Raw genomic sequence first — 19972 nt, forward strand, 5'->3', positions numbered from 1 at the left:
TAATCTGATTTAGAGCTGCAAAATAGTATGTATGTATTCTTGAAGGAGATGGAAAAAGAAATAAGTAGAAAAGTTGTTAAGAATAATTTGTTTAAAATTACACTGTATGAACTGTAGCTAAATTATTTTTGTTTCTAGATATTTATTTACAGTTGTTATCAGCATAATGTCTCACATTTATCAAACACAAATATGGTAAATCTCTCTGTTTCCTGACCTAGGAGACTACCATGTAGGAGACAGTAAAATTTATTTGGTCGCTTTTATATTGTTTTCTATTTGGTGAAAACTTTGCAAACTGTCTAAACCACAAGCTGTCCAACCTTCAGAAAAAAAGTCAGTTCAGAATGTGGACCAGCTTTAAATAGGTCCGTAGAGGGGAAAGATTGAAACCACAAAACACCCTCTCTCACCCAGTCATGCGGCTCGGGGATCACTATAAAAAATCATTCTTACTCTTCCAAATGCTGTGGGATTAGTTAAAATAACTGTAATTAACACTGTAGCTGGAGAGAGTAATTGGAGTCAAGTCAATAATAGCAGGCTCACCATCGACCCCATCACAGTGAATGACTTGAACAGAGAAAAGCTTCATAGAAATTAGAGATTGAAAGGAAAGAAAATTACAAAGCCCTCATCTAGCGCCCCCACCCACCCCCTGATGCTGAACTGTTCCTTACAGTACAGTATTTCTCCAGAGTTTTAGCTGACACACACAATGGGACCTTCACCACTTCTATTGGATACTGTTTCATACTTTAGCAGAGCTCAGTACGTGGAACACTGAATATATGTAAAATGTGTATTCAATAGAATAAGGGAATGGGGTGGCTTGAGGTATATTTTATATTTTTGGCTGAAACAGATATTGGTTAAGTTGTTTGGTTAGTGAGACTGCTTTTATCATTTTCTTTTCCCTAAAGTTCTGTATTAGCAGGACTGAGGAATTTAGTACTTTTGTTATAGTTAATAAGCAAAAGCATACAATGTATTTATAGATTTTGATTTTCTTTACCTTTACTTACAGGCTACCTAAATTGTACCTTTGTGAATTCTGTCTAAAGTATATGAAAAGTAGAACTATCCTCCAGCAGCACATGAGGAAATGTGGCTGGTTTCATCCTCCAGCTAATGAAATTTACAGAAAGAACAATATTTCAGTCTTTGAGGTAAGTTAGGAAAATGAGTGATAACTGCTGCTTTCCTGTGTCATTTAAAATGTGACACTGATGCCTTTACAACATTCATATAGATCATGTGGGTTTCATATACCCTTAAAAATCTTGCCCTCTCTTTGTCCTTAAATCATTCAGCTCTATAAAGAATGAAGGTGTGAATGATAGCCCTGAGTGTCATAGTGCTAAGTTCATGGGTAGATCAGTAACCTCAAAATATGTTAAAAGCCATAAATGGGGTTTAATTTATCCTTCAAGCTGATATATTAATATAACAGAGTGATCAGTGCCCCCAAAGTGTACCCTACCACTTTGAGAATCATCTGAGCCACTGTGCATTATCTGGAAATCCTTTTTTTAATGTTTGAGGGTTAGAATAAATTGAGATATCCAACAGAATCAGATAATTGTATGGTGATAAGTGTAATGACTTCATTTGTTCTCTATTTCTGTAAGGTTGATGGCAATGTCAGTACCATTTACTGCCAGAACCTGTGCTTGCTGGCAAAACTCTTCCTGGACCATAAGACACTCTATTATGATGTGGAGCCATTTCTTTTTTATGTGCTGACACAGAATGATGTCAAGGGCTGCCACCTTGTAGGCTATTTCTCAAAAGTAAGTATTTTAGCATGGAGTAATTTTGGATTTGGACTTGGAGCTGGACCTGTTCTGAGTCAGTTTGAGATATAGTGTTGTCAAAGCATCTTTCGTTAGTTGTGGCAGTCCTGGCCTTAGATTGTGTATGAAGAATTCAGGGACATGTAGCAACTAATAAAGCCAAATTTCCTCTTAATATTGTTGAACAGAGCATATCCTCAAAGGAAACTAGTACAGCACTTAGCAGCTCAAAGGGAGAAGTTTTTAAATGACTTCCTATTCCCTTGATGGTGATAGGTAGAACGGCTTGTGAAGTAAACATTGTTACCCACATAAAGCTATCTAAGCTCTTCCTCAGCAGATAAAGTCTTTTCTTGGTCTGCAATTTGAACCTCATTTCAAACCTTTTATTTTGTATGCTGGGAATGCGGAGACTCCACTGATGCTGAAAATATCTTAGTGTTCCCCATATAGAAGCCAAGCATAGGAAGCCAAACATAAGATTTCAAATAGCTACATTTTCAAGTCTCTTTGTCCCAGCAGTAGTTGTTTTGCTTGCAATCCTAGCCATCAGAGCAACAATGCAAAAACCAAACAAAAAACCCCCAGTGGCTGTAATCAATGGTCATCTTTCAACTTCTAGACCAGCACACAGTGACTTGGATTTTGATTTCAGTTACAGTGGTGTGAATCTTGGGTCACTTTAGATTTACACCAATGTTACTTGGATATTCGAATCTATCCCAATGTGTTTAGCACCTCCATTTTGGTGCACTTGAGTGACTGGTGGGGACTTAAATTCCTACACTGACCGTCATTTTTATCTTTGTTTCTAAGCTGAAGAAAGTAGCAGATGTCACTGTCTCAGTCTTTTCACCCTCCTGGGGTGGTTGTTTCAGTAGTAATGACAATGACTTGGTACGGTTCCATCTTAACTCATTGGGGACTGTGCTTTGCTGATGCGCATTGCTGTCCCCAAGGAGCTGTGACTGGGGCTTTCATTCTTAGCCTTTAGTTCAGGATTAATTACTAGTTCACACACCGCAGCTTCTTTTCTATCTCACTAAACCATTGTTTTTCAAGTTTCTTTCTCTTTTCTCTATTAGGAGAAGCACTGCCAACAGAAGTACAATGTTTCCTGTATAATGATTCTTCCCCAGTACCAGCGTAAGGGCTATGGCAGATTCCTCATTGACTTCAGTAAGGATCACTTTCACATTCATATTTTTTTCATCTTTTCATATTTGTTTGGCCTTTCATATTTTTAGACGGGACTAGACGGGGAAGATGTACAGGTATCCAGGAACTTTCTTGGGTGAAATACCTTCTCCAGAATTAGCTCTGTTCTGAGAGCACAAAAAAACATTCAGACTTCTGGGCTCTGCTCTTTAAACTGGTGGAAAGCTAAATGCTGAAAACAAATACATCATTCTCCCTCTGATTCCCATGTTTACCACATAAGTGCCTTATGCCAAAAGCTGTAGAGATGCTCAGTGCAGAGTTTCTGGCAAAAGCTTACCCTACTTTAGTAGTTCTTTCTGAAATAAAGTAAACCCTAAAACTACATTGCTTGTTGAAACTGTCAGCAGCTAAACTAAGTGACTTATAGTTTCTCAAGCAGATGCTAATAATAGTTTGTTCATTTTATCTTTTGATTTAGAGTAATCAAAACCACCTATACACAGGCTCTGAGCATTCTGTCAATTATATAAAATTATGAACTCAAAACAAATTTCATTCAGCTCCTCTTACTGACCAGCGGCTCTAAATACAAACAATAACATCCCATTACATTGGTCAGTCCCTCAGTCTCCACTGTCAGCTTGTCTGCACTTACCAGAACAACGATACTGGTATAATTATACCACTCTAGTTCTACTGAGGTAACTCCCTGTATGGCCACTCTTATTCTGGAATTAGTGTCCACACAGGTTGTTATAGTGGTACAACTATACTGGAATAGTTCTGCCAATAAATTTCCCTGGGTAGACCAGTCCTAACTCTCTTCAAGGACCAGGTGAAACACATGGGCCATACAAAATGCCCTGAAAGTCAACAAATCTGGCTTATTTCAGACTAGGAGTGGGAGCCCCTGGCTCTGGTAGGGAATGACTTGTCTGCCAGCCACTGCCTTTGTTATATCTAGCATCCTCGCCTTCTCTGATCACAACTATGGCAGTATATCACAGGAAGATAGGCAGTCTTAGGCCCATTAGAGCTCTCTAGGTCAGTACCAGAATATGAGACGCTCAGGGCTCTAACTGAAGTTTCCCAACATAATATTTTTAAGAAAAGTTTTGGGTTTTTTTAGTTCAGCCAAGTGGTGGAAATACGTGCTTCCCCTTGAAATCCTCAGTCATCATTTTAATCAAGTTTTGTGCCTGAATATTCAATTTCACAAGCACAAAAATATTTGGGTGTGCTCTGAGGAGAAGGTTGCTACTGTTTTAGGCTGAAGTCAGTTATGAAATATTTCTTTTCCCTCTTGTTTTTAATCATTAATGAAAGACAATAGAGTAACAGTTCACTGTTTTGTAATTGCTATATTAGTGTACTCTAAAATAAATTTGAAAAGGATATTTAGAAGGCTTTCTGCACTTTAACTGCATGCTCAATATCCAGAGACCAGTTCCAAGGCACTTTCTCATTATATTCTTCTTCTTGACGTGAAGAAGAGTTCAATGTAAGCTCAAAAGCTTGTCTCTCTCACCAACAGAAGTTAGTCCAATAAAAGATATCTCACCCATCTTGTCTCTCTAGGTTCAAAATAGGCAGATTGTGCCATCTAGTGGTAATAGCTCATAAATAAATATACGGAGATATACCTATCTCATAGAACTGGAAGGTCATCAAGTCCAGCCCCCTGCCTTCACTAGCAGGACCAAGTACTGATTTTGCCCCAGATCCCTAAGTGGCTCCCTCAAGGATTGAACTCACAACCCTGGGTTTAGCAGGCCAGTGCTCAAACCACTGAGCTATCCCTCCCCCCATAATCTGTAATCAAAGCAGGATGCAGTTTATAAATCTCTGAATGCACTATAGAATAATGGAGGTTAGAGATGGAAAAGATCTGACAGATTATTCGGTGTCTCCTGTAGATGCAGGATATAGTCTTGGTTTTCAAACACTTTCCATTCCTTTTTTGGAAGAATGCCACTGTACAAACTTCAGTATAATGTTGGCACTGGGATAGGATGTAATAGTTGGTATCTACGTATGCCAGTATTTGTGAGAAGTTGCTTTGTGTTTCCTTAGGCTATCTGCTATCAAAGCGTGAGGGCCAAGCAGGGTCCCCAGAGAAGCCATTGTCTGATCTGGGCCGTCTCTCATACATGGCTTATTGGAAAAGTGTAATATTGGAGTGCCTTTATCATCAAAATGACAAGCAAATCAGCATCAAAAAGTTAAGCAAACTCACTGGAATCTGCCCTCAAGACATCACTTCCACTCTGCATCACCTGCGAATGCTTGACTTCCGCAAGGACCAGTGAGTATAGCAATCCCACTGCTTCCCAGCTGGGATCCAGATACAGCTGTATAGAGTTGGGGGAGGGATCACATTCATAGACTTGGGTGGTGTAACATCTCTCCTGCTCCCCAGGGGCCAGCTCTGACTGTTCAGACAGCACTAGCAGGACAGATCACACAGTAATATGCCAGTAATCAGGGTGAATGTTGAGAAGGGCAAATATATAATCTGAACATCAAAGCCAAGTAAAATACCATCAGCTCTTACACAATAGCAGTGATGTGGTTTTTTTTTTTTTTACTTTTCCTATTTCTTTGGGGAGGCGGTATGGTACGGTGTCATTCAAAATCACATGAGCAAAGGTACTCTTTGTCCCGCAACAAAGGTCTTGTTTACATTATAAAAGTGACCAGGTCAGCTGCTCAGGTTATAACACTCATGTCCCCGAACACAGTTAAAGCATATTTTTGTAGTTGGGACTTAGCCTTTTGACTGTGTTCTTGAGTAGCATTAAGTCTTTGATATGTACCCTAAGTAATGAGTGTCTCTCTCTCACCCTTTCCTTCCCTTCATTTTAGGCTGCCTCTCCCCCAGTTTATATACACCCAATCCCACAGTCTTAATACCCTCACCTAAGAACATAAGAATGGCCATACTGGGTCAGACCAATGGTCCATCTAGCCCAGTATCCTGTCTTCCAACAGTGGCCAGTGTCAGATGCTTTAGAGGTAATGAACAGAAAAGGACAAGTGATCCATCTAGTCATCCAGTTCCAGCTTCTGGCAGTCAGAGGCTTTGGGACACCCAGAGCATGGAGTTGCATCCCTGACCATCTTGGCTAATAGCCATTAATGCACCTATCTTCCATAAACTTATCTAATTTTTTTTTTTTTAACCCAGTTATATTTTTAGCCTTCACAACATCCCCTGGCAACAAGTTCCATAGGTTGACTGTGCATTGTGTGATGTACATCCTTTTCTTTGTTTTAAACCTGCTGACTATTAATTTCATTGGATGACCCCTGGTTCTTGTGTTAAGTGAAGGGATAAATAGCACTTCCTTATTCACTTTTTCCTCACCATTCATGATTTTACAGACCTCTATCATATCTTAGCTCAGTTGTCTCTTTTCTAAGATTAACAGTCCAAGTCATTTTAGTCTCTCCTCCTATGGATGCTGTTCCATACTCCTAATCATTGGTGCCCTTCTCTTTACTTTTTCCAATTATAATATATATTTTTTGAGATGGGGCAACAAGAACTGCAAGCAGTATTCAAGGTGTGGGCATACCATGGATTTATATAGTATCATATGATATTTTGTGTCTTATTATCTATCCCTTTCCTAATGGTTCCTAACATTTTGTTAGCTTTTCTTTCTGTCACTGCACATTGAGCAGATGTTTTCAGAGGACTATCCACAGTGACTCCAAGATCTCTTTCCTGAGTGGAAACAGCTAACTTAGACCCCCATAATTTTGTGTGTATAGTTGGGATTATGTTTTCCAATGTGCATTCCTTTGTACTTATCACCATTGAATTTCACCTGCCATTTTGTTGTCTGGTCACCCAGTTTTGTGAAATCCCTTTGTAACTCTTTGCAGTCAGCTTTGGACTTGACTATTTTGAGTAATTTTGTATCATCTGCAAACTTTGCCACCTCACTATTTACCGCTAAAATCAAATGAGGTTGTAATGTTCAACTTGCAGTTTGCTCTGTAGCTAACAATATCATTGTTACCAGTGGCAAGGAATGGAAAGACATTAGTGCTGTCTCTCTAAAGCAGCGGCTCTGAACATGTGGCCCAATTAGCACATAGCTGCAGCCCAACTCAGGTGTGTGCTAAAGGCTCCGGGCTGCCGGCTCCCGGCTGCCCTGCTGTGCAGCGGGATCCATGTTCCGTGCTGCCCTGCCTCAGGGTGGGCTCTGGGCAGCCCTACTGCGGGACGGGTTCCAGGCAATCCTGCCGCAGGGTGGGCTCTGGGGTCCAGGCAGCAGGGTCTGGGGTCAGGGTCCCTGCCGCACGACCAGCTCTCCGCTCTTGGCCCCACTCTGTGGAGGGGTCTCTGGCAGAGGGCTCTGAGCATAGGGGGTTAGGTGGGTGGGGAAGTTAGCTGGGGTGCACTGTGGTTCTCAACCTGCGGCCCAGCTAATACTTTGTGGGCCGCATATGCGGCCCACAATGATAAATAAGTTGAGAACCACTGCTCTAAAGACTGAAGGTGCCCTCCCTCCCAGTCTTAGGATATCTCAGATGATAGAATATTGTCCTGTCAGACTGTCCTCTGCTACCTTTCCTTCCTGAATCCTGACATGATGGGCGTCGATTGAGGGTACAGAGTCCTTCTATCATATCTTGCTTTGTGTCGGTTTCTCTCTGTCTGTGTCTACAGTGTGCTCCACACGTATGGCAGACTGAAGGATTTTTCTCTATTCCCAGATTTGTTATTGTTCGTCGGGAGAAACTTATCCAGGATCATATGGCAAAGCTCCAGGTGAATCTCCGGCCTGTAGATGTAGATCCAGAATGTCTGCGTTGGACACCTGTTATAGTTTCCAACACTGTTGTCTCTGAGGATGAAGAGGAAGAGACTGAGGAAGGAGAAAATGAAGAGCAGCAGCAGAAGGAAAGAGAAGTCAGTGTAAGAGTGAATCTGTTCTCTTTATGTAGACCATAGCCATTTGAGTCCTACTCAGTCAGCTCTTGTACCTCCCTAGACAATACAGGTGTTTTGTTTCCAGTCTAGAAGTTTAAATGGGAAGCTATGGGGTTTTATTTAATGGTAGAAGACATCAGAATTTTGGTTAGGTTGCTTGTCTATTTTCAGATCAGAAACCAGAAAAGTGAAATCCAAAGGGGGCATAGTCTGGAGGGAAGTAGAGCCCATCCTGGTGTAGTGTGGTTGGAAATTACAAAGGGACTGCTGTCACTAAACAATTACTAATTTTTTTTAACCTACAGAAATGCCCAGACCACACCCTGTAAAAATGGAACCAAGGTTGTTGTAATTTAGAAATTCTCCTATGGATTTTTTTTCCTTAAATAATATTTGGTTTTTCAAAAACATTAGAGAACCTAGATATATTCAAAGTTAAGTTTACACTTAAAAATGCAGAAGACATTAGCCAGTATGAAAATACACAGTGAAGAGCACCAAACCAGTGTAACTCTGCCCTTGTATCATTGCCCACAAAGCAATGGGAAACTAGGAGGCCATCATATCCTCAAGCAGTGCACTTTGTCACGTCAGTAACAGCATTGAGGAGTGACCCAAATAGATTACCTTACTCTTGTTGACAAGCTGATTGCACACTGCTATAGCATTTAAACCGTGAAATGCACTTGACTCTACATTGCTATAGAAAATTACTTCTGTTGTCTTTGACCATATACAATAGCTGGAAAAAGGGCTTTTATATCCCACTTCCTCCAAGGTTTAACAGATACTGGGCTTTGGTGTAAGATTATTATATTTTCATTCCAGCAAGTATCAGTAAACTAATGGCCACTGGTGGTAGAAATAAACTGTCAGGCAGCTTGTGGGAGAACATTATCAAACTGGGATTTTGGAACCCCTTTGCAGCCCTTTGAGAGCTATCCATTTGCCATTCTGCAGCTCCCAGGAGTCATCCCTGATACCTTGTTCTGAGTCCTTCAGTTTCCAGTACTGTGCCTTGTCTTGTCAAGAGCTTTTTTAGGGTGGGGTTCAGGATGGAAACATAATTTAAATAAAATATGTAAAATTTATTTGTTTTTATTTAATTCAGGTGGTAAAATCTGTATTGTGGGAGAAGAAGGAGCAAGAGCCTTATTCTCCTACAGAGAGTGAAAAAAAGCCAAACGTAATTCCAGACAATTCTACACGGCCAAATAAGCAAGTTCTTCCCCTGGATAGTCTTCCTGCAAACAGCCAGACATCACGGAGAGGCCGATGGAGCCGAAAAGGCAAAAAGCTGCAGGAGCCCTTTAGTGAGAAGGAACAGAAACTGCTCATGGAGGAAAAGTCAGCAGTCCCCAGTGGGCGATGTAGTGAATGCGAGGAGAAGTCAGCAGCCTCGCGGGGGCGATGTGGTGAATGCGAGGAGAAGTCAGCAGTCTCCCAGGGGCGATGTGGAGAATGTGAGGAGAAATCTCCAGCCGCACGGGGGCGCTATGGTGAAGATGAGGAAAAGTCTGCAGTCCCTCAGGGACAGTATAGCAAAGCTGAAAAGTCATCAGCCCCCCGGAGGCGATACAGCGACGGCATGGAAATGTGGAGGGGGCAGCTAAAGAACAGCACCGAGCCCCTGAAATGCAGATTCACAGAGGAGTGTGACAGATTACCCCGGCGCTATAGTGATGGGGATAGGACTCTCCTGAGGTGCTTTAGTGAGAGTAGCGAAGAGGAGGAGGATGAGCCTGTGAGTCCTCGTTCAAACTCTCCACCCGTTCTCACCAAGCCAACATTAAAACGAAAGGTATGTGCTTCTTGTGCTCCTTCATCTCTGGCTGCATGCTGCAGTACGTGTTCTCCCTGGATTGGTACCATCTTGGGGTCCATTGCTGAAGAGACTTGGTTTAAAGCTACACAAGTTACAATATAGCATCTGATCTGCCTCTTTTCAAAGAATCTGAGAGACTGTCCTTGTTTCTCGAATGTGTAGAGAAGGCAATGTGTGGAGAACACTTTTGCTAATTCTTTTAGTAGACACCTTCTATTGTATCAGGAAGTTACGCTTTCCCATGTTCCCCTAGGCTTTTTATTTTTCACTCCCTTCTGTTATAAAATACATCTATGTCATGTCATATACAATGCAATAAACATGGAAATAGCATTCATTGGAAAAGAAGCTTCACAAAACAACGTTAACTAATCAGCAAGTTTAAAATAAATTGCAATGTGAGGGCTTCACCATGCCTGACTTTGGAGATATGAATTCTATAAACATGACCAAGAAAACCTTGTGTTTAGTGGCAGGATGCTGCAAACAAAAAGTAGAAATCATCTTTTCTGCATGATCTGTGTAGTTGGTTTTAATTCACATACAGATGTGCTGAAATGATGTTAGTTAGCTGTGATCCTGTTGGACAGTAAACCTGCTGAACAGTTATATAGCAGGTCATGGATGGATTGTTGATCCTCAGCTCTTACAAACAGTTTCTGTTCTGTTACACTGGTGTAAATCCAGTTAACTTCATAGAAGTGTGGCCGAGTGAATAAAACATATAGAAAGAGACCTAAAAACGTTAAAATGTATTACTGGCACGTGAAACCTTAAATTAGAGTGAATAAATGAAGACTCGGCACACCACTTCTGAAAGGTTGCCGACCCCTGGTCTAGATTCTGGAGGGGAGGCTATCCTGAGCCCACGCAGACTGTTGAGTTCAGAAGTTTGTTTTTTCCATTTTTCAGTGGTTTATTTTTGCTGTATGTGATCAAATGCCTTTTTCCCCCCTCCACCCAGAAACCAATTCTCCATCGGAAGAGGCGAGTCCGTAAGCGCAAGCACCACAACAGCAGTGTTGTCACTGAAACAATCTCTGAGACCACAGAGGTACTGGATGAACCTTTTGAGGACTCGGACTCTGAGAGACCAATGCCCCGATTAGAGCCTACCTTTGAGATCGAGGAGGAAGAGGAAGAGGATGAGAGTGAACTGTTCACCCGGGGCTACTTTCGCCACTTACCCCCCCAGGATACCCTCAGGCGCAGACCCTCCTCTAAGAGGAAGTCCAAAGATGAAGAGGAGTCTGATGACACTAACGGTATGTTTCATGAGCAAGCTGTGAATTGGCACCTTGATATAGTTAAGGGTGTTGAGTGAGTGATAGCCTTAATCCCTCAGGAAGTGGTATACACTGCCCTGAAATTTCCAGACAAAATATCTAACTAGGCACAGATTACCAATCAAACCAACCTCTGATATTTATAACTCATATGAAAAATGTATTTTTATATTTAAATATCATCTCAGCATGTGAAGAGATAACAGGTCATCTTCACATTTCATCTGTTCCACTTCCTTAGTGAAGGAAATATATGTGGCTGCAGTAATGGTTACGCAAAGGTGTCACTTAGAGAAATAAAAGCAAAGCAAATCTCAGCGACCTCTTACTCAGCATCCCCTTACAGTGACTAAATAAAGTAGGAGGAATAGACAGTAAAGGGTCTATTTGGGATCTATTCCTCATTTATATTGGGTATACTTGCCCTCAATTTCTCATCCTTCCCCAAAGTGCTCTGGTCCTAAACCTTTAATACAGACAAGAAAAATAAATTTGGTCTGAACTGTGGCATTTAGTGTGCTGTAACACTATAGACGTAGCATCTCTCATTCAAGTATTTCACTAATAACCTAATTCACAGTTGTTATATGCTCCATTATTGCCTAATACATTGCATGTACCCTGTGGGAGCTCTTTGATTGCCTACATTATATGAGGGCAAACAGCCAAATAAAAATAAAGGACCATAAGAAAGAGATGTTTGCTGTTCTCATCCCACCTTCAATGATTCTTACTGGAACTTCCTAAGTAATTCATAGTACTCAACTGGCCTCTCATTAGCAGAGGAGAATCATCCCTAAAGGACTTAAATGCTGAAGAGGTAATGATGCAATTCTGTCTATCTTTGCTATTTATATAGCACCAATCACCATTGTGTTCCTATGGTGTTAATCCCCACTTACATTAAAATTAAATGCGAAAAAAAGTGTTAATGCAACATGGATTGGGCAGAAAGAATAACAAAATGTCATAACATGCAATAGTTAAGATTGAAAAAAATAACTTGAGCATGTTGCACATCACATATGTTTTAGGGAATTCATTTTACAGCTTGAACATTGTTTTGTGATGGTAGAAATTAGAGATGAGAAAAGATCTATCCGGTCCATTTTAAGCTATGAGACTTCCAGTACTTTCCCTGGGAAACTATTATATAAACTAATACATCACATTTCCAGGTTTTCCCTGATGTTTGACCTACATTTTTCTTCTCTTAATTTTATCACGTCTCCTAGTTATGGAAAATTTAAGTTCTTCTTAGAGCGGTTGCTCATGTCCATTCCATGTTAGGGGTGTGTGCTCACCACATGCACTGGTGCAAGAAGTTTTTCCCTCAGTGGTATCTGTAGGGGACCGGCTCTGGCGCCTTCTGGAGTGGTGCGCATATGCGCCGGTACAAGGTATGCCACCGGCTCCCCCCCCCTCAGCTCTTTCTTACCACCAGTGATGGTGCTGGAGGGTCTCCTTGCTTTGGGAAGTGTTTTTTTTCCCTATCACTCATTGTGTAAATAATTCTTAGATAAGTAGTTTTCATTGTTCTCTTAATAGTTAGCTAAATAATACTGTAGATAAGTTAGATAATCCCCTAAGGGACTTAGCCCAGGGATGTGGCATGCCCCGGTCCCGGGCTTCAAGCCTTGTGGTCACCGCAAAAAGCCGATGCTCGTCAGTGACCCTCATCAAAGCTGCTTGATGCGTTTGGGGGAAACTCACATTACTGAAAAGTGTCCCATCAGCAAAAGTTTCAAGCCAAGAACTAAAATAGAGTGGAACATAAGACTAAGAGCGCTCCTCATGGAGTTGGCCCTTGCACTGGTCTCTGAGCCACCAAGATTGGACTCCTCACCAAGCACCGTGGCATCCGTGCGAAGTGCACTGCCAGCACTGGTCCCCAGTACCTGCTAAAAAGCAGAGAAAGCACCCCAGGAGAGGGCGCTCCTCGACATCCTGTACTGGGAAGGGAAAGTCCGGAGAGGAGCATAGGCCCATGCGGGACGGCACATCTCCGGAGCTCAGCCAGGCACCTGCATCGCTGGCTAGGCTATCCAGCCTTCCTAGGGACCCACCAGCCACCCCAGGTAGTGGCAGAGGTCCCCGCCACCAGGAGATTCCATCCAGGCCAGAAGCCTTTCAGGCTGCAAAAGACATCATGTCTTTGCTGGTGCCACCAATGCCCCGTCAAGACGTCGTCATCTCCAGAGGGAAGCCGGCACTGAAGCCTGGCCAACGGTCTCCATCAGCACAGCATCATTCCCTGGCACCACGGCGGTCGGCGTTGAAGCAGCGATTCCCGGGGACGCACTTCCAACCTGCCCATAACCGGAGCTCCTGGCACCATTTGCCGGACTATTGGCATTGGTCCCCCGAGGTGTGGCATCACTCACCGAACAGTCGACGCAGAGTCGAAGCATGCCACTGGTCCCCGGGATCATGGCACCGGTCCCACCCACTCCTCGGGGCAACGGAGATCATCAGGACCACAACGCCGATCCCCAGAACCACGTGAATGGTCCCTGGAGCTGAGACGCAGATTGCCAGACTTGCTGCACCAATCTCTGGAGTCGAGACTTTGTTCTCTGTTGCCCGATTGTCGATCGCCAGACTCCTGGTGTCGTTCCCAGAGCACAAGGCGTCAGTCGCTGGTGTACCGTTGCCGATCCGCCGAGCTCTGCCACCGGTCTCTGGACAGGCAGCACTTGGACCCTGAGCCCCAGAACTTCTGCCCCAGCCGCAGATGCCGGGATGGTAGGCGCGGAGGGGACATGGACGTGGTGTCAGTGCCGCCCGGTCCCCAAGGGAGGAACTTTCTTCCTCAGGCTCGGAAGCTGAGGAGATGGTGGGTTCCTCAAGCCAGGCACACCCAGCCATATCTGGGGGGGTTCCAACAGGGCTACCAGCCGGTGCATGGCCCCAGGGCCAGTGGCCTACCTCGTGGCACTTTTGGAACTCATGGCATTGTGGGGGAGGAATAACTCAGTGGTTTGAGCATTGGCCTGCTAAACCCAGGGTTGTGAGTTCAATCCTTGAGGGGGCCATTTAAGGATGGGAGGGATGGAATCTGTCAGGGACAGTACTTGGTCCTGCTAGTGAAGGCAGGGGACTGGACTCAATGACCTTTCAAGGTCCCTTCCAGTTCTATGAGATAGGAATATCTCCATATATTTATTTATTTATTTAAACCCAGATGCAGCGTTCAGTGTCGGGGGCGTCAGAGAGGAGGTCAGTGGCAGTCTCCCACCCCCCTCCGGACTCAGAGGAAGGGTCTGAGCAAGGTGCCCAGGAGCATCCTCTGACCTTGGTGGAGGCCACCCATGCAGTGCGGGGGACGCTGAGCCAGCCCCTCCTCCCACCCTCGCCTGACAAGGCAGTGGCGGGACCGTCCCAAACAGTGCCACAGGACAATGCCAAGGCACACCAGGAGCTGCTAAAGCAGGTGGCTGCAAACCAGGAATGGGAAGCAGAGGAGCTGGCAGAACCCTCTGATACTTTATTTGACATTTTGGCCCCGGTGGCCCTGTCTAGGGTTGCATTCCCAATCCATGAAGGAGTGGTAAAGCTGGTAAAAGCTTTATGGCAGACCCCGTCCTCTCTCCCGCCTATCTCCAAATGGGCAGAGAGGAAGTATTATCTCCTTGCGAAGGGCTTTGAGTATTTATATTCCCACCCGGCTCCGAACTCTCTAGTGGTCTTTGCGGCCAACGAGAGAGACAGGCAGGGACAACCTGGGCCAACTCCCAAAAACAAAGACGGCAAGAGGCTAGACTTATTTGGCAGAAAAGTTTATTCATCTGCCAGCCTCCAATTATGAGTGGCAAACCATCAGGCCTTACTCGGTAGGTATGATTTTGATGTGTGGCAGTCTGTGGCCAACTTCGCAGACTCACTGCCAGAGGACTCCAGGCAGGAGTTCCTGGCCATTTTAGATGAAGGGAGAAATGTGGCAAAGTCCTCCCTTCAGGCCGCCTCTGACATGGTGGACTCAGCGGCCAGGTCCATCACTACAGCTGTCGACAGAGGCTCAACAGTCAATTCAGGACCTCCCTTTCGATGGCCTAACCCTATTTGCAGAACAAACAGACATGGTTACATGGGCTTAAGGACTCATGGTCTACTCTACGTTCCCTTGGTCTCTATACACCGGCCTCTGCTAGAAAGAGGTTTAAGCCGCAGCAACCTCAAAGACCAAGTGGTCAGGCCTGACCGGAGCCCTACGGTAAGAAGGGCGAGGGCTACAAGCACCGTCAAGGCCAACAATTAGCTCCTTCCTCCCACTTGGGCTCTTCCCCACTACCCGCCAGGAAGCAAGCGGGTATTTTGAGGGTGCGCCTAACGGCAACCTCATCCCTCTTCAGGGACCCTTCTCACAAGCAACTTCTCACTCAAGAGGTGCAAGCCCTCCTGTGAGTAGGGGCCGTAGAGGAAGACCCCATGCATCTAAGAAGGAAAAGTTTCTACTTTCAGTACTTTCTGATACCGAAGGCCAAAAGGGGTCTGTGTCCCGTATTGGACCTGTGAGGCCTCAACAAATATCTCAAAAAGTTGAAGTTCTGCATGGTCTCCTTGGCCTCCATTATCCCCTCCATGGATCCTGGAGACTGGTACACCGCTCTCGACTTGAAGGACACGTATTTTCATATTTCAGTTTTCCACGGACACAGAAGGTTCCTGCGGTTTGTAGTGGGACGAGCTCGCTACCAGTTGGTAGTGCTTCCATTTGGCCTGGCTACAGCGCCAACGGTGGTCACAAAATGCATGGGTGGTCGCAGCTTATCTGAGGCGCCAGGGCGTTCAAATCTACCCTTACCTCGACAGTTGGCTCATCAAGGGTCGTTCGAGGGTACAAGTTCATCGCAGCATCGAGTTGGTCCAAGTCACTTGCTGAGCCTTGGGTCTATTGATAAACGAACAAAAATCCACATTGGTTCCAGTGCAGAGAATAGATTTCATTGGGGCAGTTCTGGACTCTTATCTGAGCCAGGGCCTTTCTCCCAGAACCCAGATTCAAGGCAATGTCAGGCCTAATCACTCAACTCACCAGTCACGCAATCACCACGGCCATGGTATGCATCAGGTTGCTAGGGCACATGGCGGCATGCATGTATGCAATTCGACATGCACAACTACATCTCAGACCCCTCCAGATGTGGCTGGCGTAAGTCTACACCCCAGCCAGGCACCACCTGGACAGAGTCCTCACAATTTCACAATGAGTACTTAGTGCTCTGGAATGGTGGTCCAACCCAGTAAATATGCCCGAAGAAGTACCCTTCGCGACCCCGAAACCCACAATGGTGCTAGTGTTGGACACGTGGGAAGCCAATTTGGATCACTAAAGACCCAGAGGTTGTGATCCCAGGAAGAGCTGGTATTGCACGTCAGTGTCAGGGAGTTCAGGGCCATCCGTTTGGCTTGCAAATTGTTTCTTCCCCAATTATCCCATCAGGTGGCACAGGTGTTGACGGACAATATGGCCTCCATGTTTTATGTCAACAGGCAAGGAGGAGCTTGGTCCTCTGTCAAGAAGCCCTCCGGCTGTGGGATTTCTTTATCTGGCACCCCATATAAATCAAGGCTCTACATCTCCTGGTGTCCGAAACATGCTGGCTGGTTGCCTTAGCAGGTCGTTTTTTTCTCACCACGAGTGGTCCCTCCACTCGGAGGTCATCAGAATGATTTTACAGAGCTGGGGAACTCCCCAAGTGGACCTGTTTGCCACCAGGCGGAACAGGAAGTCCCACCAGTTCTGCTCCCTTCAAGGGCTTGACAGCGGATCGCTCTCAGATGCTTTCCTCCTGTCTTGGACAAATGACCTGATGTACACCTTCCTGCTGATCCCGCTTCTCAGCAGGACTCTCCTGACAATCAAGAGGGACCGGGCCAAAGTCATCATGATCGCCCCAGCATTGGTTCGGCATGCTCGTGGATTTGGCAACAGAGTCCCCATGGACGCTTCCCAACTGCCCAGACCTGCTCTCATGATCACGGGAGGTTGCTGCACCCGAACCTCGCCTCTCTCCACCTCACAGTGTGGATGCTGTGTGGCTGAACCCAAAGGAGCAGGCCTGCTCTAGTCAAGTCCAGCACATTCTGTTGGAGAGTAGAAAACCCTTCACTAGAACAACTTACCTGGCATAGTGGAAGTGCTTCTCCTGCTGGCCGTCGGCGCAGAGGATCTCCCTGACCCAGTCTTCTCTGCAGTCCATTCTGAACTATCTGCTTCACCTAAAACATCAAGGCCCCGCCTTCTCCTCGATCAAGGTGCACCTGGCAGCCATTTTGGCTTTCCATCCCCACGTCTGGGGCAGATTGGTGTTCTCACATGAAATGACGATCAGGTTTCTTAAGGGCCTTGAAAGGCTTTTTCCCCCAGTCCGGGACCTGGTGCCCCAATGGGACCTCAACCTAGTCCTCTCTAGGCTCACTGGCCCTCTCTTCGAACCTCTAGCCTTCTGTTCTCTTGCGCATCTGTCGTGGAAGGTTGCTTTCCTTGTGGCTATCACTTCAGCGAGGTGAGTCTCCGAGATTAAAGCCCTCACCTCGGAGCCCCTATACACTGTGTTCTACAAGAACAAGGCTCAGTTGCGTCCCCATCCTACTTTCCTTCCAAAGGTGGTGTTGCCTTTTCATGTTAACCAGGACATTTTCCTCCCGATGTTCTGCCCAAAGCCTCATGCGTCCAACGAGGAGAGGCGTTTGCACACTCTAGATGTCAGGCGGGCTCTGGCTTTCTACTTAGAGCATACCAACCCCTTCTGTAGATCGACTCAACTCTGTTGCGGTGGCTGGCAGGATGAAAGGCCTCCCAGTGTCTTCTTAAAGGCTTTCGTCTTGGATTACTACCTGCATCTGTACTTGCTACGATTTGGCGCAGGTTGTACCTCCACCGATAGTGATGGCACATTCAATGAGAGCTCAGGCATCGTCAGCAGCCTTCCTAGCACAAGTCCCTATCAAGGATATCTGCAGGGCCGCAATGTGGTATTTGGTGCACACCTTCACAATCCACTACACCATCACCCAGCAGGCCAAAGATGACACTGGCTTTGGCAGAGCTGTGTTGCAATCAACACGTCTATGAACTCCTACCCACCTCCACAGATACTGCTTGGGAGTCACCTGACATGGAATGGACATGAGCAAGCACTTGAAGAAGAAGAAAAAACGGTTACTCATCACCGTGACTGTTGTTCTTCGAGATATGTTGCTCATGTCCATTCCATGAACCGCCCTCCTTCTCCTCTGTTGGAGTTTCGGCAAGAAGGAACTGAGGAAGGGGGGAGCCGGCGGTGCCCCTTATATCAGCGCATATGCACACCATTCCTGAGGGCACCAGAGCCAGTCCCCTATGGATACCACTACAGGAAAAACTTCTGGCACCAGTGCATGTGGCAAACACACACACCTAACATGGAATGGACATGAACAACACATCTCGAAGAACAGTAGTTATGGAAGGTTAGTAACCGTTTTTTTAAAGAACCAAATGGGGCAGCATGACTAAATGTCAATTGAATGGGAAGTAGGACAACACCTTTCAAATAATTTTGTAGTATTTAACACTAAAGAGAGAGAGAGAAATTGTTTAGAGTGACTCCATTGGTTTAAACTCAAAGTATGAAAACATATAGGAACTAATAATTTTTCAACGATTTACTGCGGGTAGGACTGAGTCCTACACGGTGCTGAGAGACTAATAGAAGTGTCATAAACTTCCAACTTCCCCTTGACTTCACAAACTCTACTTGACAGTGCTCAGCATCTTGTAGGAACAGGTCCATAAAGAGCAAGAATGTCTGTGGTAAACGATGAAGACTACAGGCTACTGATACAGAGCAATCTAGATCTCTGGGTTAGCTGCGTTTAAGCTAACAATATGTGTGCTAATACAGCCAAATATAAAATTATGCTGTAGGAACAAAAAATGTAGGCCATAGTTCCAGCATGGGGAAGTCTGTCGTGGAAAGCTGTGACTGAAAAGTACTTCAGGTAGATAATCACCTGAACATGAGCTCCCAGTGTGATGCTGTGGCAAAAAGAGCTAATGTGATCCTGGTATGTATAGACAGGGGAGTCTTGAGTAGGAATAGGCAGGTTACATTACCTCTGTATTTGGTACTGCGACCACTACTGGAGTATTCTGTCCAGGTCTGATGTCCACAAGATTTATAGACCTTAATGTCAGAAGGGACCATCATGATCATCTAGTGTGACCACCTGCACATTGCAGGCCACAGAACCTCACCCACCCACTCCTGTATTAGACCCCTAACCTCTGGCTGAGTTACTGAAGTCCTCAAATCATGGTTTAAAGACTTCAAGTTACAGATAATTCACCATTTACTCTAGTTAAAACCTTCAAGTGATTCGTGCCCCATGCTGCAGAGGCAGGCAAAAAAAACCCAAGGTCTCCGCCAATCTGACCCGGGGGAAAATTCCTTCCCGACCTCAAATACGGTGCTCAGTTAGACAAGAATTATTAAAGGATTGGAAAACATGCCTCATGGTGAGACTCAAGGAGCTTAGACTGTTTAAGTTAATAAAGAGAAGGTTAAGAGTGACGTGATCTCAATTTATAAGTACCAACATAGGGAGCAGAAATAGAGGGCTCTTCAGTCTAGCAGAGAAAGGTATAATGCGATCCAGTAGCTGGAAGTTGAAGCTTGATACATTCAAACTAGAAATAAGATGCAAATTTGTAACTATTGGAACAATTTATCAAGGGCTGTGTTGGATTCTTCATCACTCAAAACTTTAAATCAGGACTGGATATTTTTGTAAGAGAAATGCTCTAGTTCAAACAAGAATTAATTCAAGGAAGTCCTAGGGCCTGTGCTATACCAGTGGTCAGACTAGATGATCACAATGGTCCTTTCTGGCCTTATATCGATGAATCTATAATAACATTTGGAAAGTAGCTTAAATGTGAAAATTGATCCACCAAAAAATAGACAAAAGAGAG

At 44.8% G+C, this 19972-nt stretch overlaps 1 protein-coding gene across 2 annotated transcripts in view; it reads left to right on the forward strand.

The window, feature by feature from the left end:
• KAT6A (lysine acetyltransferase 6A) overlaps positions 1 to 19972 on the forward strand; it is a 77597-nt gene that overhangs the window by 51483 nt on the left and 6142 nt on the right. For both annotated transcript variants that reach the window (XM_065399807.1, XM_065399808.1), the window contains 7 exons: positions 1028 to 1169; positions 1632 to 1793; positions 2882 to 2975; positions 5031 to 5262; positions 7686 to 7881; positions 9014 to 9703; positions 10692 to 10992. In XM_065399807.1, coding sequence (XP_065255879.1) covers positions 1028 to 1169; positions 1632 to 1793; positions 2882 to 2975; positions 5031 to 5262; positions 7686 to 7881; positions 9014 to 9703; positions 10692 to 10992 — 1817 coding nt within the window. The remainder of the gene's footprint in view (positions 1 to 1027; positions 1170 to 1631; positions 1794 to 2881; positions 2976 to 5030; positions 5263 to 7685; positions 7882 to 9013; positions 9704 to 10691; positions 10993 to 19972) is intronic.

This window comes from Emys orbicularis, chromosome 2 (genome assembly GCF_028017835.1).
Source record: "Emys orbicularis isolate rEmyOrb1 chromosome 2, rEmyOrb1.hap1, whole genome shotgun sequence".
NCBI classification, from domain to species: Eukaryota; Metazoa; Chordata; order Testudines; family Emydidae; genus Emys; species Emys orbicularis.